This window comes from Symphodus melops (assembly GCF_947650265.1).
Source record: "Symphodus melops genome assembly, chromosome: 9".
Classification (NCBI taxonomy): domain Eukaryota; kingdom Metazoa; phylum Chordata; class Actinopteri; order Labriformes; family Labridae; genus Symphodus; species Symphodus melops.
This window is the reverse complement of record NC_136699.1, coordinates 13759125-13778632: the sequence shown is the minus strand read 5'-3', so window position 1 is coordinate 13778632 and position 19508 is coordinate 13759125. Positions and strand designations below refer to the sequence as shown.

The window sequence follows — 19508 nt, the reverse complement described above, 5'->3', positions numbered from 1 at the left end:
GTCATCTCCATTCAGAGGTGCCAGTGGACCTAATTGGGAATGAAAAACAGAAACAAAGCTTGGTTTAAAAGTGAACAGTGCCCCCCTCTTGCTCTCAGGCGGATATCTGAAGCAATCCTGGCCACTGAAGCACATACACTCTCACACACAAACCGCCATCCACCTACATGTCAGTGCAAGCTTCTCTCCAACGCAGTGCGGCTTTAAGAGGACCGGGGCTCTTAAATCTGTGCTTGGCTCCTCCTTCCACCATGATGTCAGTCGGAGGGAGAGCGAGAGGGAGAGAGGTGGGCAGTATTGAGGAACTGAGTTCATACAATACTACTGAGACATCTACAGCTTAGCAGACAGATACGCTGAACCGCCTATCCCGGCTCCTGTAAGTGATGCTGCACTGAGGCACACTTTGATCCAACTCCATTGGGGGGGGCGAGATGCGCTCGCTGCATCCCACCTTTAAGAGTTTTTTGGGGGGGAGCTCGTAGAACCTTGCTTCAGTCAAAACAAGTGCTGATAAAATGAATTAGATTTAAGCTATCGTCTTTGAACAGAAAGCCATTTTTTTGGGCTTGGATTGAAGTTTTACGCGCAGGTCGAAACGCCTTTAGCGCACATGTGCACATTTCGGGCCAGCGTTTTTTAAAACTGGGAGAAATAAAGTAATTGACAGGCAAATAGGCTCGGGACAAAGTTAATATAAAAACAAAACAAACAAAGCAAAAACCTGCTTGGATCGATGCGTATCTCCGCCAGTGGGATTGCGAGCCCAAGACAACTGAACAGGAATTACAGCGTCCTTTTTAAACTAAGTTGATCGATGTGCGTGATATTTTTGCTCTTGCACATGAGGACCACTGTCTTTTAAGCGCATGGATAAGTTTTTGTAGTGGATAACGTTTTTTTTTTTTTGTTTTTTTTTTCCACTTGCATTCTGCTGCCGCTTCTCGTGAGGATCCTTTCTCCCCCTTCTCCCCCGACTTCAGTTTAATTCGTGGCACTTTTTTGCAAAACAGTGATGTCTCTACGCGACACAAGCGGTTGATTATTCATCATATTAGAGCGGAAAAGGTAAGATAATGCTCTCTTTCATTACTTTACTGTAAATATCTTGATGTGTTTCACTTGAATGTTCTCTGAGCATATTTCTATGGTTACTTGTGTCTCCTGTGCGCATTCAGAAAGGCTGGAGAGCGCCCAATAGCCTAATTTATGTGGTCTGTAAAAAAATCTAATTTACGTCCAAAACCCACGAGGACCTGCGCTATATTTACTGAGAGCAGCATAAGCTTGGCGACAAATAAGTGATAGTCTTCAAGGCACTTGGATAAATCAGGGTGTTGCAATAGTGGGTCATTTTGATTCCGTGCGTTTTCCTAGAGCTGCTCCAAAAAAGATAACAGGCGTCCCCACGCATGCACCTGATGGAAATAGGAATTACCCATGGACATGGTGCGTTGTGGGGACTGTAAACTGAGTTGTCGCATTATGAATATGAACTGCGCGTTGGTCACGACTTCGGGCGTCATTTAATCTCGCTGATCGCTATATAGATAGGCCTATACTTTCCAAGAGCATCCGACTGCAGGGACTTTATCGGTGCAGGTTTCTGAGCAGCTTGGCCACTGAAGCTCGGTGCGTGGGTGCGCGGTAACAGCGCGCTCCTGGTCAAGCGGTTCAGCTGTCATAGCACAACCCGAGGGTCTGTCAGCCAGTTCACGCTAAGACTTCCAGAAAGAAAGAAAGAAAAATAAATAGGGGCATTCCACCAGGAGTACTTCAGTAGTCCTCGCTCACCGGGAGATTAGCCGCCACAGTTGGTTGTTTGGCTTCCCAATACGTTATACCTGCTCTAAATGCAAGAGATTATTATTGGGTCAGTTTCCCTCCCTACCCACACACACACACACACACACACACAAGGTACCCTGAACTCAATATTTGCTTCAGAATTGAATCAAATAGTAATGTGGAACTTCCCAAGGTGAGCAGTATATATTTTTTTGCTGTGGGCTGAAGCATTAGTATGAGAAAAAGGAAGAGTGAGTCTGTGAAAGCTAAAAATACGTGAGATTTGAAAAAGAAAAAAACATTACATTAATAACATTCCTCCTGCACATTAGCATATAAAAACCACCAGTTGATAAAGGGTAATTGGTCGTGGTCTGCAACACCTTGAACTACAGTACGTGTTAAAACCAGACCTCCAGTCATTCAATAATTAGATTAGGATCAATTCTTCTTCACATGTACAATTCCATCAGTCAAAGAAAATCTGTTTGTTCTAGTTAGTTTATAGATGTAACATAAAGTCAGTCAAAGTTGTCTTTCTTAATTCACTTGAGCCATCAGAACATATCCTTTCAAATCTTCTCTTCCACGGTCACATTTACTTTATATATGAAAACGTTGTCCTCCTCAAATAATCTGTACATATTTAAAGCCAGCCTGAGTTTAAAGATCTTGAAAAGCTGTCTGACATTCATCATTCAGTATTGTGGTGGTAGAAAAGCACTTTCTGCAGTTTCTGTATTTCCATTATGTTTAGAAGCACAAATTCAGCTCTGAGAAAAATATTCTTTCCGGGTTAAGTATTATCATTGTGTTATAGTGTTATTAAATGAGATTTTTTTAATGGTTATTTTTCATAGTAATTAGTTTTAGAATAAAGTTAAATGTTTTCTAACTTATTTTTGAGTGATTGTAAGAGTTCTGTCAATTAATTAAAGTGTCCACAATTTTAGATATGGTCATATTCTTATTAAAGTACTTTATTTTTAAAATTAAATTTAGAGTTAAAGATGACGTAATGCTTCACCGCTAAGATCAAATATATATATATATACTTAGCATTAGAGTAATAGTTGCATGTGTGGACTGGACTCTTAAGGTCCACGATTTCAACGCTGTAAATGAGTTCATCATATTGCTAATGCAGGGGTTATGCAGTTTAGAAATTTTACCCAGCAACAGTTACAATAACAACCTTTTATTAGAATATCCAACAAGTATGAAAATTGATCAAATTGTAGAGCAGCCAGGCAACTCGAGACTTATTGCAGCCCTGTAATATCTGAACTTGAATATACATCTTTTATCACTATTAGTTCTATTTTTAACACAGTCAAAGAGGCCATTTATGTTGAACAGCATTTCCTTGCACTCTCTGACTTTTCAGTATATCATAGGTAATAAAGTCTTGGTTGAAGTTTCCCCAGAGAAAACAACTTTCATTCCTCAACCTTGTAAAGAGAATTGTTCAGGCTGTGTGGACGGAAAAAGAACTGACTGATCTTGACAGAAACCTGGTCTGTCAGACTGTCAGCGATCCTTAAAGCTGATAAAAAAAGAAAAAGCCCAAGACAATCAAAAGTATTATTTCAACCAATGCCCTCTTTTGAAAATCTCTGTTGGATCCAAAGACAATATTGATAGATACAACAGTGGTGAAAACCAGCTTTTGACAGTTAAATGACTTTGAGTGGTAGGGTCCCAACCCTCAGACTAACTACACAGAAAGTTTTCAGTTGATGGTATCTTTAGAGGTGAAGGAAAAGGGTGACAGCAGCTGTATGTCTCCTCTCTCACTGCTACCTTCAGCCGATTCAAACACCGGGAAGGCCTGTCCATCACACAGCTGTGTAAAGTGATCCAGGGCCGGCCTGCTCCTCTTCACTCTGTGTCTCCCAGGAGGCAGGCTTGAGTTTGCCTACTGGATTCAACCTGCTGTCTGGGGCTCAAAATAGCATTTCAGGAGACTAGTGAAATGTAAGCAAAGGAGACACTCTGACTGACACCTAGGATTTCTCTTTCCCTCCCTCTTACTTTTTTCCTCCTCCACAATCCCTTGTCTCACCTAGACTGTCCCTCATGGACAGGTTTATAAAAGGTGGCGACAAGAGAAAAGCCATTAAATATTGAAAATCACAAATATAAAACAATAACCCACACTAAGGGAAAAGACAATAGGATTAAACACGTTTGTGTTGAACATTAGCTCCTGCGGTTTGCCTAGAAAATATCAAAGTTCCTAAATGCAGCGTTTTAGCTTCCTCTTTGGAAGAAATAAGTCATTATATTCATCTCCTAAAACAATTTTAATGTCACATTCAATTTTTTATTTCCTAACATGGCATTAGCATAGTCAAAGTATCTCTTTTGTTGCTACATTTCTTCTCCTTCATGTACTCTTCGGCAAAAAGCAAGTCCACCACTTTATCCTGAACATTAATGTCACTCACGAGGAAGAGGAAATCTAGATCACGCTTTGATCTTTTCTGGGTTTTTTTTTTACACTTGGGCGAATCACAGCCCATTTAAGGATATAATTTAAACTTCATTATGCATTGTGCGTGCTCAGCCTTGGACTGTGCTGCGCTCATCCCAGTAAAGCAATCGCTGCTCACTCAGAAAGAGGCACACTATAAAGCAAAGTGTGTCACAGTGACTAATGTCATATATCTCATCAATATTTTGACATGGCAGCACAACCCTTCTTGTGCTATATGTCCAAAATGAACTCCCTCTCACACTGATCAATGTCAGGCATGCGTTTATGTCGGTGCCACTGTTCTTTAATGAGTCTCATGTGACTGCTTTATGAAGTGTGTGAAAAGATATCTGTCGTCACACGCTGCATGAATGCCTTACAGTTGTTGCTGATTCAAAACCTGCTTAATTAAAATCTTATTTTTAATCAATTCCCCTTTGTCGGCAGGCCAGGAGCTTCAATGGCTATGAACACTGTTGCCGTGCCAATTTAGAGGACCCCTGTAGTGCAGTTTAGGTAGTCATACCTTTTTCGATTGTTTGACTCCTGTAAATGGACGGATGGAAATTTCATAAAGCAGGAAATATTGCAGTTCCCAGAGAGATATTTAAGGTCCCTAGTTACTGCAGGTATGTATGCATTTTCAGTGCCAGCTGCACATGCTTTCTGTGATGGCTCTCAGACACTTTTGCCACACGTCGAAGGGAATTGACGTTACATTTCAAGGCAGCTGTCTAATAAATAGCAGCCGGTATCTCGGGGAAAATCATATGAGGTTGATAAACACTCAAAGGGTTGGTGGACCTAAACACACAGGGGGATATGAGCAATGAAATTATATTAGTCGTTAAATATATTGCGCTGGAATACACATGGGGCACTGGTATTATAATGAGAAATAAATATAGCTGTGCGTTGGTGGCTTTGCCCTGATAGTACGTCACTGCACTCCAAAAGCAACTCAAAGACTAGCGATGTGAGTCTGTTGTCATACTGATTATATCTCCTAAACGCAAACACGCTTTTATAATTGCACTGCATTACAACCACTCTTTAAAAAGCCCATAAAGCCTGTGACCAAGCCTCGAGCAACGAAAATATGCAAGATATGCAGGAATGTATTAAAAAATGAATAAGTCAAAGAAGCCGGCCAGCAAACCACATTCTCTCCGTACAACTGACTAAATAACCTGCTAATTAGCTGGTGGAAAGCAGTCAATATTTAATGCTAGCGTATACTGTCAGGGAGGGCATTGCAGAATGTGACTCCTTCATCATCTTCCAATGACCTACTTGGGTTTTGGCAATTGAGGTTATCGCCCTTTGGCAAGACCTTGCACATTTAAAACAGTGAATGATTTTGTAGAACAACAGCATCAAAGAAAGTGGCACTGAACACAAAATGTTATTAATGAATTATGTTAACTGATGGTGAGCCCATCTGCTCTGCATTTTCTGTTAAGGGTTTCTTCAAAGGAATCTTTCAGGACAAGCAGTAAACTATGCTATTTAAATTTGATGTTGGAGAAAACACATTCATCAGGATGTAATGAAGTTATGATTAAATTTCACTAATTTGACTGATGGCTGCACCTGCAGTAAATTATTCCATATTGTTGTCTCTTTTCACGGCAGTTAAGCAGAACAGTGCTCTTATCGTACTGTGAATGTTTACACACATGGGCGTTCATGAAATATTTGCGAGCTCAATTGTTTACATTCGGAGCAAATGAGGTTGTCCATTAATAGCTGCTGTCAAGCAATACGACTGCGAAAGTGTGTGTTTGTGTGTGTTCATGCATGGAAGCACCAATGCTTAAGGCTCAATTCTGCTGCCTGCAAATCAGCTCAACTGAGTTGGTGAGGTGCAGTTTAGGAAGTCAGTGCTGCACATTATTGACTCAGATGTGATTTTTTTATTTTTTTATTTGCACACTACTTTGTGGAAAAGATTTCAAAGCAAACTATTTCATTGCAAAAAAAGCAAACTTCATAGCTTTCATAATTCAAATATACAAATTCATTACAGCGATTAAATGGATAGATGGAATGCATGAACTACCAACCTTTTATGTGGCCGCTTGCTCAATAGATGCCATCAAAGGTTAATTGTGTAAAACTGCTGTTCATTTGCACTCAACAACATTGGGAAGGACGTGGACTCAGAGCTAGTTAGGATGAATAGGTCAAGTTGAAAACTCTCCTTGAGAGAAAATAGTAATAATTACAGCCGTACTCGAATGCCTTATAATTCTGATATTGACCATTTGTCCTCTGTTTTTCTCTATCTTTACTCTTTTGGCTTTTTTGAGGCAGAATTGCTGCTGTAGAAGTGAAGCTACCCATCCACCTTTGAGTATGGACTTAGCAGGTCAGGCTCATTTGCTGGTGGTCTTGCTCGCCAGCGTGGTCCTGCTATGTCTGGCCCAGGAGAGGGACTACACGGTGAAGGAGGAGCAGCCGGAGAACGTCCGCATTGGGAACCTGCGAAGGGACCTGGACCTCAACCTTGACCCTACCATCAGGTTGTCCTCTCCGTTGCAGTTCAAGCCTGTGTACAAGACAGGTGACGTGCCTTTAGTGAGGGTGGAGGCGAGCACGGGGGAGATCTTTACAACCAATCACCGAATCGACCGGGAGAAGCTGTGCTCAGGGGTCTTCGCTGAGAAACGCTGCTACTATGAGATAGAGGTGGCCGTGCTGCCCGACGAGATTTTCAGATTGGTCAAGATCCGCTTCCTGATCGAGGATGTAAATGACAACGCACCACTTTTCCAGTCCACTGTTATAAACATCTCCATCCCAGAGAACACAGCCATCAACACTCGATACCCTGTGCCCTCAGCATTTGACCCTGATGTAGGGATCAATGGGATCCAACATTACGAGCTGGTCAAGGTGAGGCTGTCTCCTCTTCCATTTCTCAAACAGAAAATCTAAACTGAAAAATGTTTTGTTTGTGTTTCAAGGTTGCCTCTGTTAACTTCGTATTGATACTAGCCATGTTATTCAGGGGAGGCTTTTTTGAAACAAATAGTGCCTTAATATGGTTTTAAGTTTGTTGAAACTTGTGTTGGTGTAAATAAAAGCTGTAACTGTTTCGGGAGATTGTTCACAATTACCATTGAAATGTGCTGTGAAAGCCACAGGGCAAGAGCTATAGTCCTATGTGAATTTAACCATTAACATTTTTAAAACGTTATGCTTCACAAGCATGTTTTTCCAGAATCACACATTTTTTTATCTAATCTTGGGTGGGGTGTTTTTTTCTTCTTCTTCTTGGATTTAGAGCTCTTTTCTCAAAGTCCAGCATATGCTTTCTCTTACTCTGATCTATGCCTTTTGAATTCCTGATTTTCTGGCTTGTCAGCTGTAATTAGATTAGTAATAATCAAAATAATCTGATGCTGCATATCTAAGTAAAGATCCTGAAAGACTCACTCCACTAAAAACTGACTTTGATTGATGCTATAACTGTGTGTCTACAATCCCATGTCTAAACTAAACGGCTTCTTGTACAAAGCGTTTTAGTTTGATTGTGAATCAATCAAAGATATTGGAAGTGAAAGAAAGAAGCCCCAAGCCTCATGATACTGGAAGTCCTCTAGAAAACAAATGTCTTTTATGGACTTAATAAAATAAAATGGCTTTTGGTCAAATAAAGATGATCAGAACAATGACAAACCAGAGACCACTATAGCACTCTATCTTTGAGAAATCATTTCTCAGAGGAATTATAAGATTGAAAGTTTAATTTCATTCATTTATTTTCCAAAACCCCAATAAAGGGATGTATCATATCCAAGCTGAATTACACAAATTATTGATGAATCTCTTTCGCACTGCTGTGTCTGCAGAAAGCCAACTTCTATATGAGGTCTGATTAGTTGTTATTTTTTTTAATTTTCAGGTCCTTGTGATATTGTCTCCATTTTATCCCATATGGCTTTCATCAAATATTATTCAGCTCTGCATTACAGCTTCTCCTGTAAAATTGTTATATTACTATAGGACTGAAGTGCATATTGAGAATGTGACCTACTTTTACATGATGTGGAATATACTAGGACGCATACAATGTTTAATTCTAGGTATTAATATGGCCACATGTTCTATTTCATTATGAGAGAAAGCTTTAAAGAAGGGGAGCTTTTCTCCATGTATAGTAATATCGCACAAGACAAAATGCACACACAGCATATACTGTATGTCCAATTTCCAGCAACAGGTTACATGTGCTGAACATGGTAAATTTAAGCAAGTGAGAATGAATGCACTAAATTATGTTAATGGATGTCTCATCCAGAACTAGTAGAAGCTTTCCTTCATCACCTAATTGATGCTTTATTAAACCGCAGTGCAATATTCTCTCTTGCCTAATGGAGTCAGCCTTAAATTTCTATACGTAGGATAATATCATGCATTCTTCATTTATAGTCCAGACAACACTCTGCGCTCAGTGGATAGATGAATATCGGAGATGACATGAGCTCTTACAAATGAAGTGTAATTAAAGAGGGAGATGCAAGCACTCTGGAGGAAACCCTAAACATAATAAGTAAAGAGAGGTTCTGGATTTGAGAGCACGGTGCAAAACAGAAATGACAAATCCATCACGGACTCTCAAATGAAGTTCACACTGGGCTGGAAGGGAACAGAACTGTGGCTGTCCGTGTCTGCCTTGAATACCAATTTGCATTTTTAAAGACTCCCACTGCCAAGGCCTTTCCAGCGCAGTGTCCTGAATTGTTTATAACTTAAATCATCAACCAAATGTCCTGCTCATTATGATGATCATCTGCAATCACATAATTTGCCCTCTCCACAACATAAAATGCGTGCCTGGACTGTAGTGGGGTTATATTTTGCAGGCGATTCTTTGAAGAACATCCTCAGCTCTGCATTCCTGATTATCTTCCTGTCATTATATTTTCAATGTACTCCAGATTAATTTCCCTTGTGCAGGATGTATAAGAGTGAGCTACGGGGAGAAAAGCAAAAAAGGAGCCAAAAACATTTGCAACTGTTCGTGTGTTAGTCCTTAAGAAGAGTAGAAAGCAAAGGGTTTAGTGTGGAAAGAATGTGCAAGCATTTCCAAGAATAGCTCGTGGCCACTAAGCCACCCTTGGACTATCTTTGTTTGGTCCTGCGAGATTTGTCTCAGAATCTCCCTCAGAAGGATAGTTTGCCCAGCTTTTTTGTATTGTGAAGGGCAGGGGACTGAAATTGATGCCATTGTGTGGCACAGTGTGACATACTCAATGGCTCTACACTCCACATGTGGCATGCCTTAGATGTCAACATACCAAGCAAATGAGAGGAACATGGTAGCCCCTTTTTGTAACACTACTTCTTTTCTGAAGGCTAAGAGGGACAACGGGTAATTACATCCTACACACTGCTGTGGCACCACACATAATGGGTGGTAATCACACTCCGAGTGAAACTCTGCCAGGGCAGTGCAGTGATGTGTTACGTCACCTGAACTGCAGAGATGGCGTCCTAAGAAATGGTCAAGGTTAGGGAAAGCATTCACATGCATGGATGGGGGAGAATCTCATATGAAAGCCGATTTGATCATAATACATATTCACAGGATACATATTACTCACAGGCCAACTTAGAAACATGGTCATGGGAGCGCCAGATAGCCTAGTCCAGTTTTGAAGTGAGCCCCATGTACAGAAGCTGTGGTCCTTGTAGCAGCAGGATGGGTTAAAATCTTCCCTTGTCCCTTTGCATGTCATCCCCCTCTCTCCAACATTGCCTGTCTCTCTTCAGCTGTTTCATCAAAAAAAAAAAAAGCAAAAATGACAAACAAACAAACAAACAAAAAGAAACTTGACTTAAAAAGATTTGTTTGGTTTTGCAGTTAAATTTGAGTTTTGGCCCCCTCCTTCCTATTATACCAGTTATATATACTGTAGTTTGCAGCACATACTTCCTAAATCTTATTTCATGTAGATCAATGTTCTGCTGCGAGATAAGCTATGTCTCACTAAGACTGGATAATGAAGTAGGTGTCTGTATTTTGGTTGTGCAATTTGGAGAGCACTTACGCTTCACCTTTTTCCAACTCTTGCGTTTTTGCTGGGGTATTTTAAAATCTACTTGGTTGCTACATGTCTATTTGAAATATACCGAAGACTCTCTGAGTAGTTGTAGTGGTCCTTTAGCTTGTACTCCAAGTCTCAGCTACAATCATTCCATTCCTTGACTGCCTCTTACTCTGCATCTGAAGATGCAAAATGGATTCAAGATTCAATCCCACGTCGCAAGAAAATTGTGATTAATGCATTGCTTTCTGCCTATAAGCAGTGAGGAGGACTTTTGGTCAGAAAGCTCACTATCAAGCATTTCTAGTTTTCATTAGCATCTTATTTTGACACATTTTCATCCTCTAAGGGATGACAAAAAGAGAAACAATTCCCAGCTTATTTTGTCTTAATTATATGCATGAGATCATGACTGGGGGCAAACGTGGATGAGGGATTGAGGAAAGGAATGAAGACAGGATGAGAGATAGAGAAAGAGAGAGAGAGTTTCTATCAGCATTAGAAAGAGGTGCTATAGCTTGTGATGAATTGCCCTCCCTGGTTAGCCCCATCCATGGGCATCACCGTGACTGGAGTCCTCCTGATATATTCACAGCCCAATCTCAGTCTCCTCTTAGTTTTAATAAGGTCATCAAGTTGACTGAAAGATGCATCCAATGATAATCTGAGGAGCTGTCTACAGAGCGCGATTCCGAGTCATCCTTCCCTCTGCATCTGCCTCCCCTGCTTCTGTCAGTGTCCCTCAATCATTTTCATTTGAATTAGCCAAGCCTTGATAAAATTCAGAACTAGGTACCTCCCACATAAACAAAGCACTGTTTTGTACTCTTCTCACTGCTGAGACCTGGTGCTGGCATAATACAAAAAGAATGGCATGCCATCAGGGTTTAAGAAGACGTATACCTGCTCAGTGTTTGTGTTTTGAAAGCGTGAGACATACAATGTGCACACTTAGCTGTTTAGACAGATTTGTCCTTCTCACTCAGCCTTAGGGTTTCCAGTGAGTGATTCATGCTAGTATTTGGCCTTTTCTTAGCCTGCCCTAGATCTTATCACAATCCACCAGACTAATTTTGCATTCAGGAGGATGCACAGCCTGAGAGATAGCTCTCTTCAACTTATTGAAATGCACTGAGTGCTGTCTTGTCAGTTGTAAAATTGTGCGAAACCAAGACAAAAGCATAGAGGAAATGCTGGCTCATAAATCATTGTGCAGCATTCCCTCTGACACATCCTAACTCAACATCCTACTATTAACATCAGGCTTTGCCAAATATCAGTGTGCAGATACTCAGCTACTGTGCCGAATCTGTGAACTATTCAAACAACTGAGAATAGGAGAGCTTTGTGGGGATTGAGTAGTGCTTAGCTATAGAGCCCCAAGAATGTTGTCTTGGACCTTTTAGATATGACAGAAATAGTTCTGCAATGTGCATAAAGATTCAAGACAGTTCATCCATAAGGCGATAGCTCTGCTTTTTCACATACACTCGTATATGACTTGTCTGCTTATCTCTATATGACTTTAGCTTTCCAGAAGGATTGCAAATAGGGTCTGAAAGATCATTGCTGCAGCGTTGGCTGGTTTAAGTAGTTCTGTCAATCACTGACACGTTGACGACATTCCCTCGGCAAGCAGTTTTTCAGAGTACACAATAATTTACATGCTGCAGCTGCACGTTTTCTTGTGTCGGCTACAACACTGTTGGCACGAGGATAGCCCTATGTTTTAAAACCTATCGAGCGCTCTTGTTTTCGGAATTTGGTAGAAATGTTTCTTCCTTGAAAGAGGAGCATGTATGTATCTTAATCTTATTTGATAGCTGCGCCTAGACAGAGTAATCTCTTCCAACATTATGTGCAGCATGAAGCTTATCTCTTTAAAGAGGATGCTTTTTCTTGTTTTACCATGAAACTGCTTCTGACTGAAAGAGCTTCAAAGGGCTTCTTTGTTTCATAATGTGCATGCAGCTCATTCATGAGCTTGATCTTCTCCTTATTTCCTCCCCCTACTATCTCCTTCTCTCTTTTTGTCACTTGTCTCTCTCCAGCCTTCGTCTTCTTCTCGTTTAAATTGAAACAGTTACGGGTCCATAGTACACCCCATTTGTTATTTATTTTTGAGTAGTATGCAATTACTTTTAACAGCAACAACCATTTCCTCTGGTTTGGGGATTAGTTATAGATTTCTATTCATTTTCCGCAGGCTATACTTGTGCCTAGATTTTGCTTTTCTTGAGGAAGAAGCCTTTCTAATATTCTGGGTTTTAACTTCCTTCTTTTAATCTATGGTGATCTAGTTTTTTTGTGATTTTGAAAATCAGAAGCTATTTGTTTACTTCCTTTTCAGGCCTTCTCTCTCCTCCTACAGTTAAGATATTGCAAGGCCCTCTGCGTTACCTTCTTACAGTTTCGTGGGTTAAGTTGGAATATGTTATTTTAGTGAAGGCAAAAGGAATGGGATGAGAGGCTAAAGGTTAATGCAAATTACTTCAAGCTAGAGAAGCAAGGAGAGTTTGGGAGAAATGATTACTAAAAAGATTAATACTAGCCATTTTGCGGCATGTTATGTTAATTGTAATATTTTTTTAATATTACTATTGATTTTCCTTTACTTAAACTGCATAATTAGAGAATCAAAGAACCAGCCACCTAGTTTTGACATTCATTACAGAACATAAGGGGTGACATCTAAAGCTGAAGGAGCCACGGGAAGCCACGGGGAGCCATCAAAAGTTTGGGTTTTCCCGGAAACAAAAACAAAATTTACATAAGAGCAGACGAACAAAAACGCTTATAAATGAATGACTGCTCATTAGCATGAATGTAGTATTTATATGAATACATGCACATTATCATTATTAATTGACAAAATAAACATAACTCAAAATCTCTTCTTGTCGTTTCAGAGTGTCAGCGAGTTTGGCTTAGACATCATTGAGACTCCTGAAGGGGACAAGTGGCCACAGCTTATTGTTCAGCAGAACCTTGACCGCGAGCAGAAGGATACTTTCGTAATGAAGATAAAGGTGGAGGACGGTGGCAACCCTCCCAAGTCCAGCACTGCCATTCTCCAAGTCACCATTTCTGATGTCAATGACAATCGTCCCATCTTCAAGGACAGTGAACTGGAGGTCTCAGTCCCAGAGAATGCCCCCATGGGGACATCAGTTGCTCAGCTCCATGCCACGGATGCAGACCTGGGCTCCAACGCACAGATCCACTTTGCCTTCAGCAACCAGATCTCTGCCTCAACCAAACGTCACTTTGCCATCGATAGCGCTACAGGACTCATCACTGTAAAGCAGCCACTTGACCGGGAGGTAACTCCTGTTCATAAACTCATTGTCCTGGCCAGTGATGGCAGCTCCACCCCGTCCAGAGCTACCGTGATCGTTAATGTAACAGATGTTAATGACAATGTTCCTACCATAGACACTCGCTACATTATCAACCTGGTTAATGGGACTGTTCTTCTGTCTGAGAATGCACCTCTAAACACCAAAATAGCCCTAATTACCGTTACTGACAAGGATGCAGATCTTTACGGTAAAGTAGCTTGCTACACTGACCATGATGTTCCTTTCCGACTGAAGCCTGTCTTTAATGATCAATTCTTACTGGAGACGGCTGCCCCCCTAGATTATGAGACGACTCGAGAATATGCAATTAAGATAGTAGCCTCGGATAGAGGGACGCCTCCTTTGAACACTTCAGCTATGGTTTTAATTAAAATCAAGGATGAGAACGACAATGTCCCCATCTTTCCCCAGCCGGAAATCCAACTTTCCATACCGGAGAACAATGATCCTTCTACACAGTTAATAAAAATCAGTGCCACTGACGCAGACAGCGGACATAATGCTGAGATTATTTATACTCTTGGCCCTGATGCGCCTGATGGTTTTAACGTAGACAGGCGGTCAGGAATCCTTTCTGTTGGCAAACGACTGGACAGAGAGAAGCAGGAGAGGTACTCATTCACTGTCATAGCGAAGGACAATGGCTCCACATCCCTGCAGAGCAATGTCACTGTCAGGCTAATCGTCCAGGACCTTAATGACAACAGCCCAGCTTTCACACACCCAGAGTACAACTTCTATGTGCCTGAGAACCTGCCCCTCTATGGAACCGTGGGCTTAATCACAGTGACTGACTCAGATGCAGGAGATAATGCTGTTATAACCCTGTCTATTTTGAATGGTAAAGACAATTTCATCATCGACCCCCAAACTGGTGTAATCAAACCCAATATCACCTTTGACAGAGAGCAACAGAGCTCCTACACATTTATGGTCAAGGCAGTTGATGGCGGGCAACCTCCAACCTCCTCTTACGCCAAGGTTACTATCAATGTAGTCGATGTGAATGACAATCGCCCAGTTTTTGTCATCCCCTCATCCAATTACTCGTATGACCTAGTAAGGGCCACCACCACACCTGGCGCTGTGGTCACCAGAGTGTTTGCCATTGACAATGACACAGGTATGAATGCTGAGCTGCAGTACAGTATTATCAGTAGCCTCATCATCACATCTCGGGTCTCTCCTCGAGGTCTCTTCGCCATTGACAAAATAACGGGTAACATTACACTGCAGGAAAAAATAGTAGTAGCTGACCAGGGGCTGCATAGACTGGTGGTCAAGGTCAAAGATCTAGGACAGCCTGAGTCATTACATGCCATAGCCCTTATTCACTTGTTTGTCAATGACACTGTGTCAAATGCCACCTTTATCCAGGAGCAGCTGCGAAAAAGCATGGAGACACCTTTGGACCGTAACATAGGGGACAGTGAGGTCTCACCCCAAGCCAATGGATATGTGATTGTTGTCATAGCTATCATAGCAGGGACAATGACTGTCATCTTGGTGATTTTTGTGACAGCCCTGGTGCGGTGCCGACAGACACCCAGACACAAAGTTGTACAGAAGGGCAAACAGAGTGGAGAATGGGTTTCACCAAACCAAGAGAACCGTCAGATCAAAAAGAAGAAGAAGAGAAAGAAGCGATCCCCAAAAAGCCTCCTCCTGAACTTTGTGACCATCGATGAATCCAAGCCTGACGACCCTACACATGAGCATGTAAATGGTACACTCGATCTCCCCGTGGAGTTAGAGGAGCAAACCATGGGGAAGTACAACTGGGCCACCACGCCTACCACCTTCAAACCCGACAGCCCAGATTTAGCCAAGCATTACAAGTCAGCTTCCCCTCAGCCTACATTTCAAATCAAACCGGAGACCCCAGTGGCCCCAAAGAAACACCACGTGATCCAGGAGCTCCCTTTGGACAACACATTTGTGGTGGGCTGTGACTCACTCTCCAAGTGCTCATCGACTAGTTCCGACCCATACAGTGTCTCAGAGTGCAGCTGTCAGGGGGGATTCAAGACTGCGGGGCAAATCACCACCCGACAGGTAATTCATGACTTCCTTTTTAAACCCTCCCACACTAGTCCCCACTCACACTCCCCTTGGTGTCCCATGGTAGGTGATTTGAAAGGGAGAGGGTGGCAGCATGAAGCCAGGGGATATTCCCACTCTGACCATGATCATGACTATGTGAATGTCATTTGCACTTAAAAAAAAAGTGTGCCCAAGACTTGCCACAAAAAGAAAAATAATTGGTTCCATGAAAAACAGCAAACCTTTCCCATTAGTGATTGTTTTTCTTTTATGTATTTATGTAACCCCTTCATAAGCAACCATAATTGCATTATCATCTATTATCAATGCATGGGCGGGTTAGTTCCAATGTTTTAAGTGTGGGTAATTGAAGCAGTACAATTATAACGATTTGTTACTTTAAACTTAAGTGGATAAGCTTACTTGCAAAAAAGCTTAATTTGAAAAGCATGTGTTCTGTCAGGCTCTCTTCTCGTGAATTTAAGGTCAAGGGAAAATCATGCTGGGTGCTTATATATTTGACTGACATGTTTAAACAAGGCGAACAGAAAAAAAAAAGTGTATCACCAAGAGTAGCAATTTATCAGCTATTCATTTAAACAAAAGTGTGAGGGTGACGCATAAAACAACAACAAAAAGGTATCTTGACATGCTTAAAAAAAACTTGATAAATAATCCAGTTTTTTTTTTTTTGCTTCGAGCCTGAAAAATTAAGTGCTGCCTTAACCGTACAAGTGTGGCTTTGTGGAAGAGAGCCTCATTTAAATGCCAAGGTACAGCAAAGGGCTTATGATTCCTTAAGAGATATGCGCCAAATGCGAAGTGCCCCAATAAATAAAAGCTGGCGAGGGAAATAAATGTAAATCAGAGGTAAAGAGAGGTGGCCTTGCTCTGTGCTGACAGCCAGAGCCGAGCACTGTGGGGAAGACTGAGTACTGCTTGGGGCTGGGGGAGGGGGTCACAGAGATCAAGGTGACGCAGAGCCTTGAGACCAATATACTTGAACACCCAAGAGAGCAGTAGTCCATAAAAGAGCCTGCCCGGCCGACATTGCATTTAGCTCATAAATGCTCTACTTTAATGACCCCAATTATTGTTATTAATGGCATATGTAGATACACATTCTTTACATCCTTTAAATTAGCTCACACTGGAGAGGATGCAATAACATCACAACAAAGGTTTGCTGCGATGTGTAGTGTAATTTGCCTATGTCCATACTATCACAAGCACAATGGAACTAACCCAGGCTAACTAGTCTGTACACACGGTGGCAATTTATTTGGAAAAACAAACAAACAAACATGTGTCTATACATAGTTTTCCCACAGTGTCAAACTTTCTGTGGAATTTGCTTGCTTCCCCCCCATTTTCCTTTTTTTTTTTTTCTCCATTTCTGAGAGTTGTGTTGTTGCTTGGTTGTAGTGGCTTTCCTTTTTGTTATTGTTTTGATCATACTTATCACAACTTCCATTCTTTCAATTCTGGGTCAATTTCATGATATTGCATCAATAATTGATTTTGTTTGATGAGGTGCTTGCTTTTGTTTGTGTCTAGCCTCATATTGCACACAGTTTTTAGATCTTTGGTTCATTTCTGCCTTTTTGGCTCGCAATACGCTTCTGTTTGAAATTTAGCAAGCGTTCAAATTCCTCATGGCATAGTTTTGGTAAATGACTGTTGATCCCGTGAAGTAATATGCTAAGTATAATTCATGAAGACACCCACACAGAGTTGATAGTCATTCCCTTCATCCACCTTCTATTCAAAACCCTGGTTAAAAGCTATGCTCTGCCATGGTACATTATACATAAGCTTACAACATGCCCTTGGTACGAAAGATTTAATTCATAATGTGTTTATACGACACACTGACGACTTGTCAGGATGATTTCCCGTCTAACCACCACTGAGTGCCCTGAAATATGCAGAAATATTCAGACTGTGTTCTACTATTCTGAATTATCATCTGCCGTGATTGTTATGCTTTAAGGTTTTAAATTGATTTTCACTTAAGTTGTTGATCATAGCGGAGTACGTTTGTTGGAATAATTTAAAATCAATGAATTCAGTAAACGTCCTTCCAAATCCGGAGGCCCTCTTTATACCAATTTCTTTTTTTCACTGTAGGTGTTTTTATTCATTTCTCCAAGAAAGGTCATGTTTTATCGGCATAACAGTCTCACATCTTGGTGACACGACTCTCACATACGCCAGTAATTTAAGTTTATATCAAGAAAAATCTGTCCTCATTGCTTCTCCTCACCAAGCATATCTTCAGTGATGTTAAGCTGATAATACATCTTTTTTTCTTGTCCCCTTGAGCAATTGACAAGTGATGCCTCCCACTTTAGACATTAGATTTCCCATCAGTTTTAAGACTGCTTATTTAAAGCCTGTGTCAAGGAAAAAAAAAGCATGGAGCTTTGCCTGATGAGAATCAGTGGCTGCAAAGGTTAATTAAATGCACTAAAGGGTTAATCACTCGTGATACAGTATGATTAAAATCACCGTAATTAGGTTTCGAATGAGGCTGATAAGAAAGAGGAGCAAAGACAGCCTTCCTTTAAGATTATCAGTGATGGCACATAGTATCCTTGGGTGAGTCACGTTCTCAGAATCTAAAGCGATGAGACAAAAGATGACCAGCTGTACTGTATGCTGAAGCCCCATTATAAATTAATCTGTGCTTGATTTTTATCTTTGTGCACCTTCAAAGAAAAATCTATTTTCAAAGTCTAAAGAAGAACACTTTTTTTTTTTTTAATGTCACTCTTTCAAAAAAGCTGTGTTTCTTTCATCTAAAGAGGCAAAAAAGAGAATATCCAACACTCTTGAATTTCAAGAGATCACTTCAAGTGTTGCTGTTAAAACAATAGCTGCATTTTGTCGGTCAATGCCAGCTATTCCGTTTCCCTTGAGCCTTAAAACTTAATACCACAAGTCCAAAAGCAAAGATCACAGCCAGGTTCTCGTGTTTTCCTTTTTGTTCATCAAAGTGACAGATGGTGCTTTAGTGCCTTTACAGTGATCTCTCGTTGCCCCACACCCTCCCACACACCTAAAGCAGCTGAAAATAAAGCAGGCAAAAAGCCCACCCGTGGAAAAACAATCGGTCGGGCTCACAGGAGAAGATGATTATGGTTTAAGGTCACCAAAATGTTTCCAGGGACTTTACAGATGTAGCTGATAGAGAGTAAAGCTTGTAAAAAGACTTCAGAGACTACAGATTTGTGCCACCATATGGCTTCATTATACAGCGCGAGCCACATTTGCAAATGAAAACCTCCTCCCTCCCCTCCCTTGTCTTCTCAGTTTTTACGCATCTCATCATTTTCTTTTAACCCTTACCCCAGGATATTAGAGGTCAATCTGCCTCCAGTGAATGTGGAGCTCATGTGAGAATATGAGCTGTAGCTGAAGCAGATCAAATAAGTAAACCACCCCGCGTGAGTGATCTCAGACATCATCATGAATATGCAGAGAATTAAAAAAACCAACATTTTTTTCCTTTTTTTGTCTTGCACCTTATTCTTGGAGGCGGGGTGGCAGAGCACAGAGGGTCACTGTTAAACAAAAGCAACCTCCTATGAGTTCATATACAGTAGGAAGAGGGAAACAAACTGCTGTTATGGTTTCTGTATTTTTGCTTAAGCATGCATTACAGTTTGACTAAACACCCCTTAGAGCACAAGTGTTGTTCTAATGCCTTATTCATAATGCAATTTATGGTATTATCTTTAAAAAAGAGTTAATATTATAAATTCATTGGATAACAAG

The 19508-nt window shown here is 41.0% G+C and overlaps 1 protein-coding gene across 3 annotated transcripts in view; it reads left to right on the top strand.

The window, feature by feature from the left end:
* The first annotated feature begins 225 nt into the window (after positions 1-225).
* pcdh11 (protocadherin 11) overlaps positions 226-19508 on the top strand; it is a 126725-nt gene continuing 107442 nt past the window's right edge. The window contains exons 1-3 of one of the 3 annotated variants that reach the window (XM_079352303.1): positions 226-1068; positions 6584-7165; positions 13233-15740. In XM_079352303.1, coding sequence (XP_079208429.1) covers positions 6626-7165; positions 13233-15740 — 3048 coding nt within the window. In that variant the 5' untranslated portion in view covers positions 226-1068; positions 6584-6625. Of the gene's footprint in view, positions 1069-6579; positions 7166-13232; positions 15741-19508 lie in introns of all 3 variants that reach the window. The other 2 variants (XM_079352304.1, XM_079352305.1) reach the window with 2 other exon arrangements.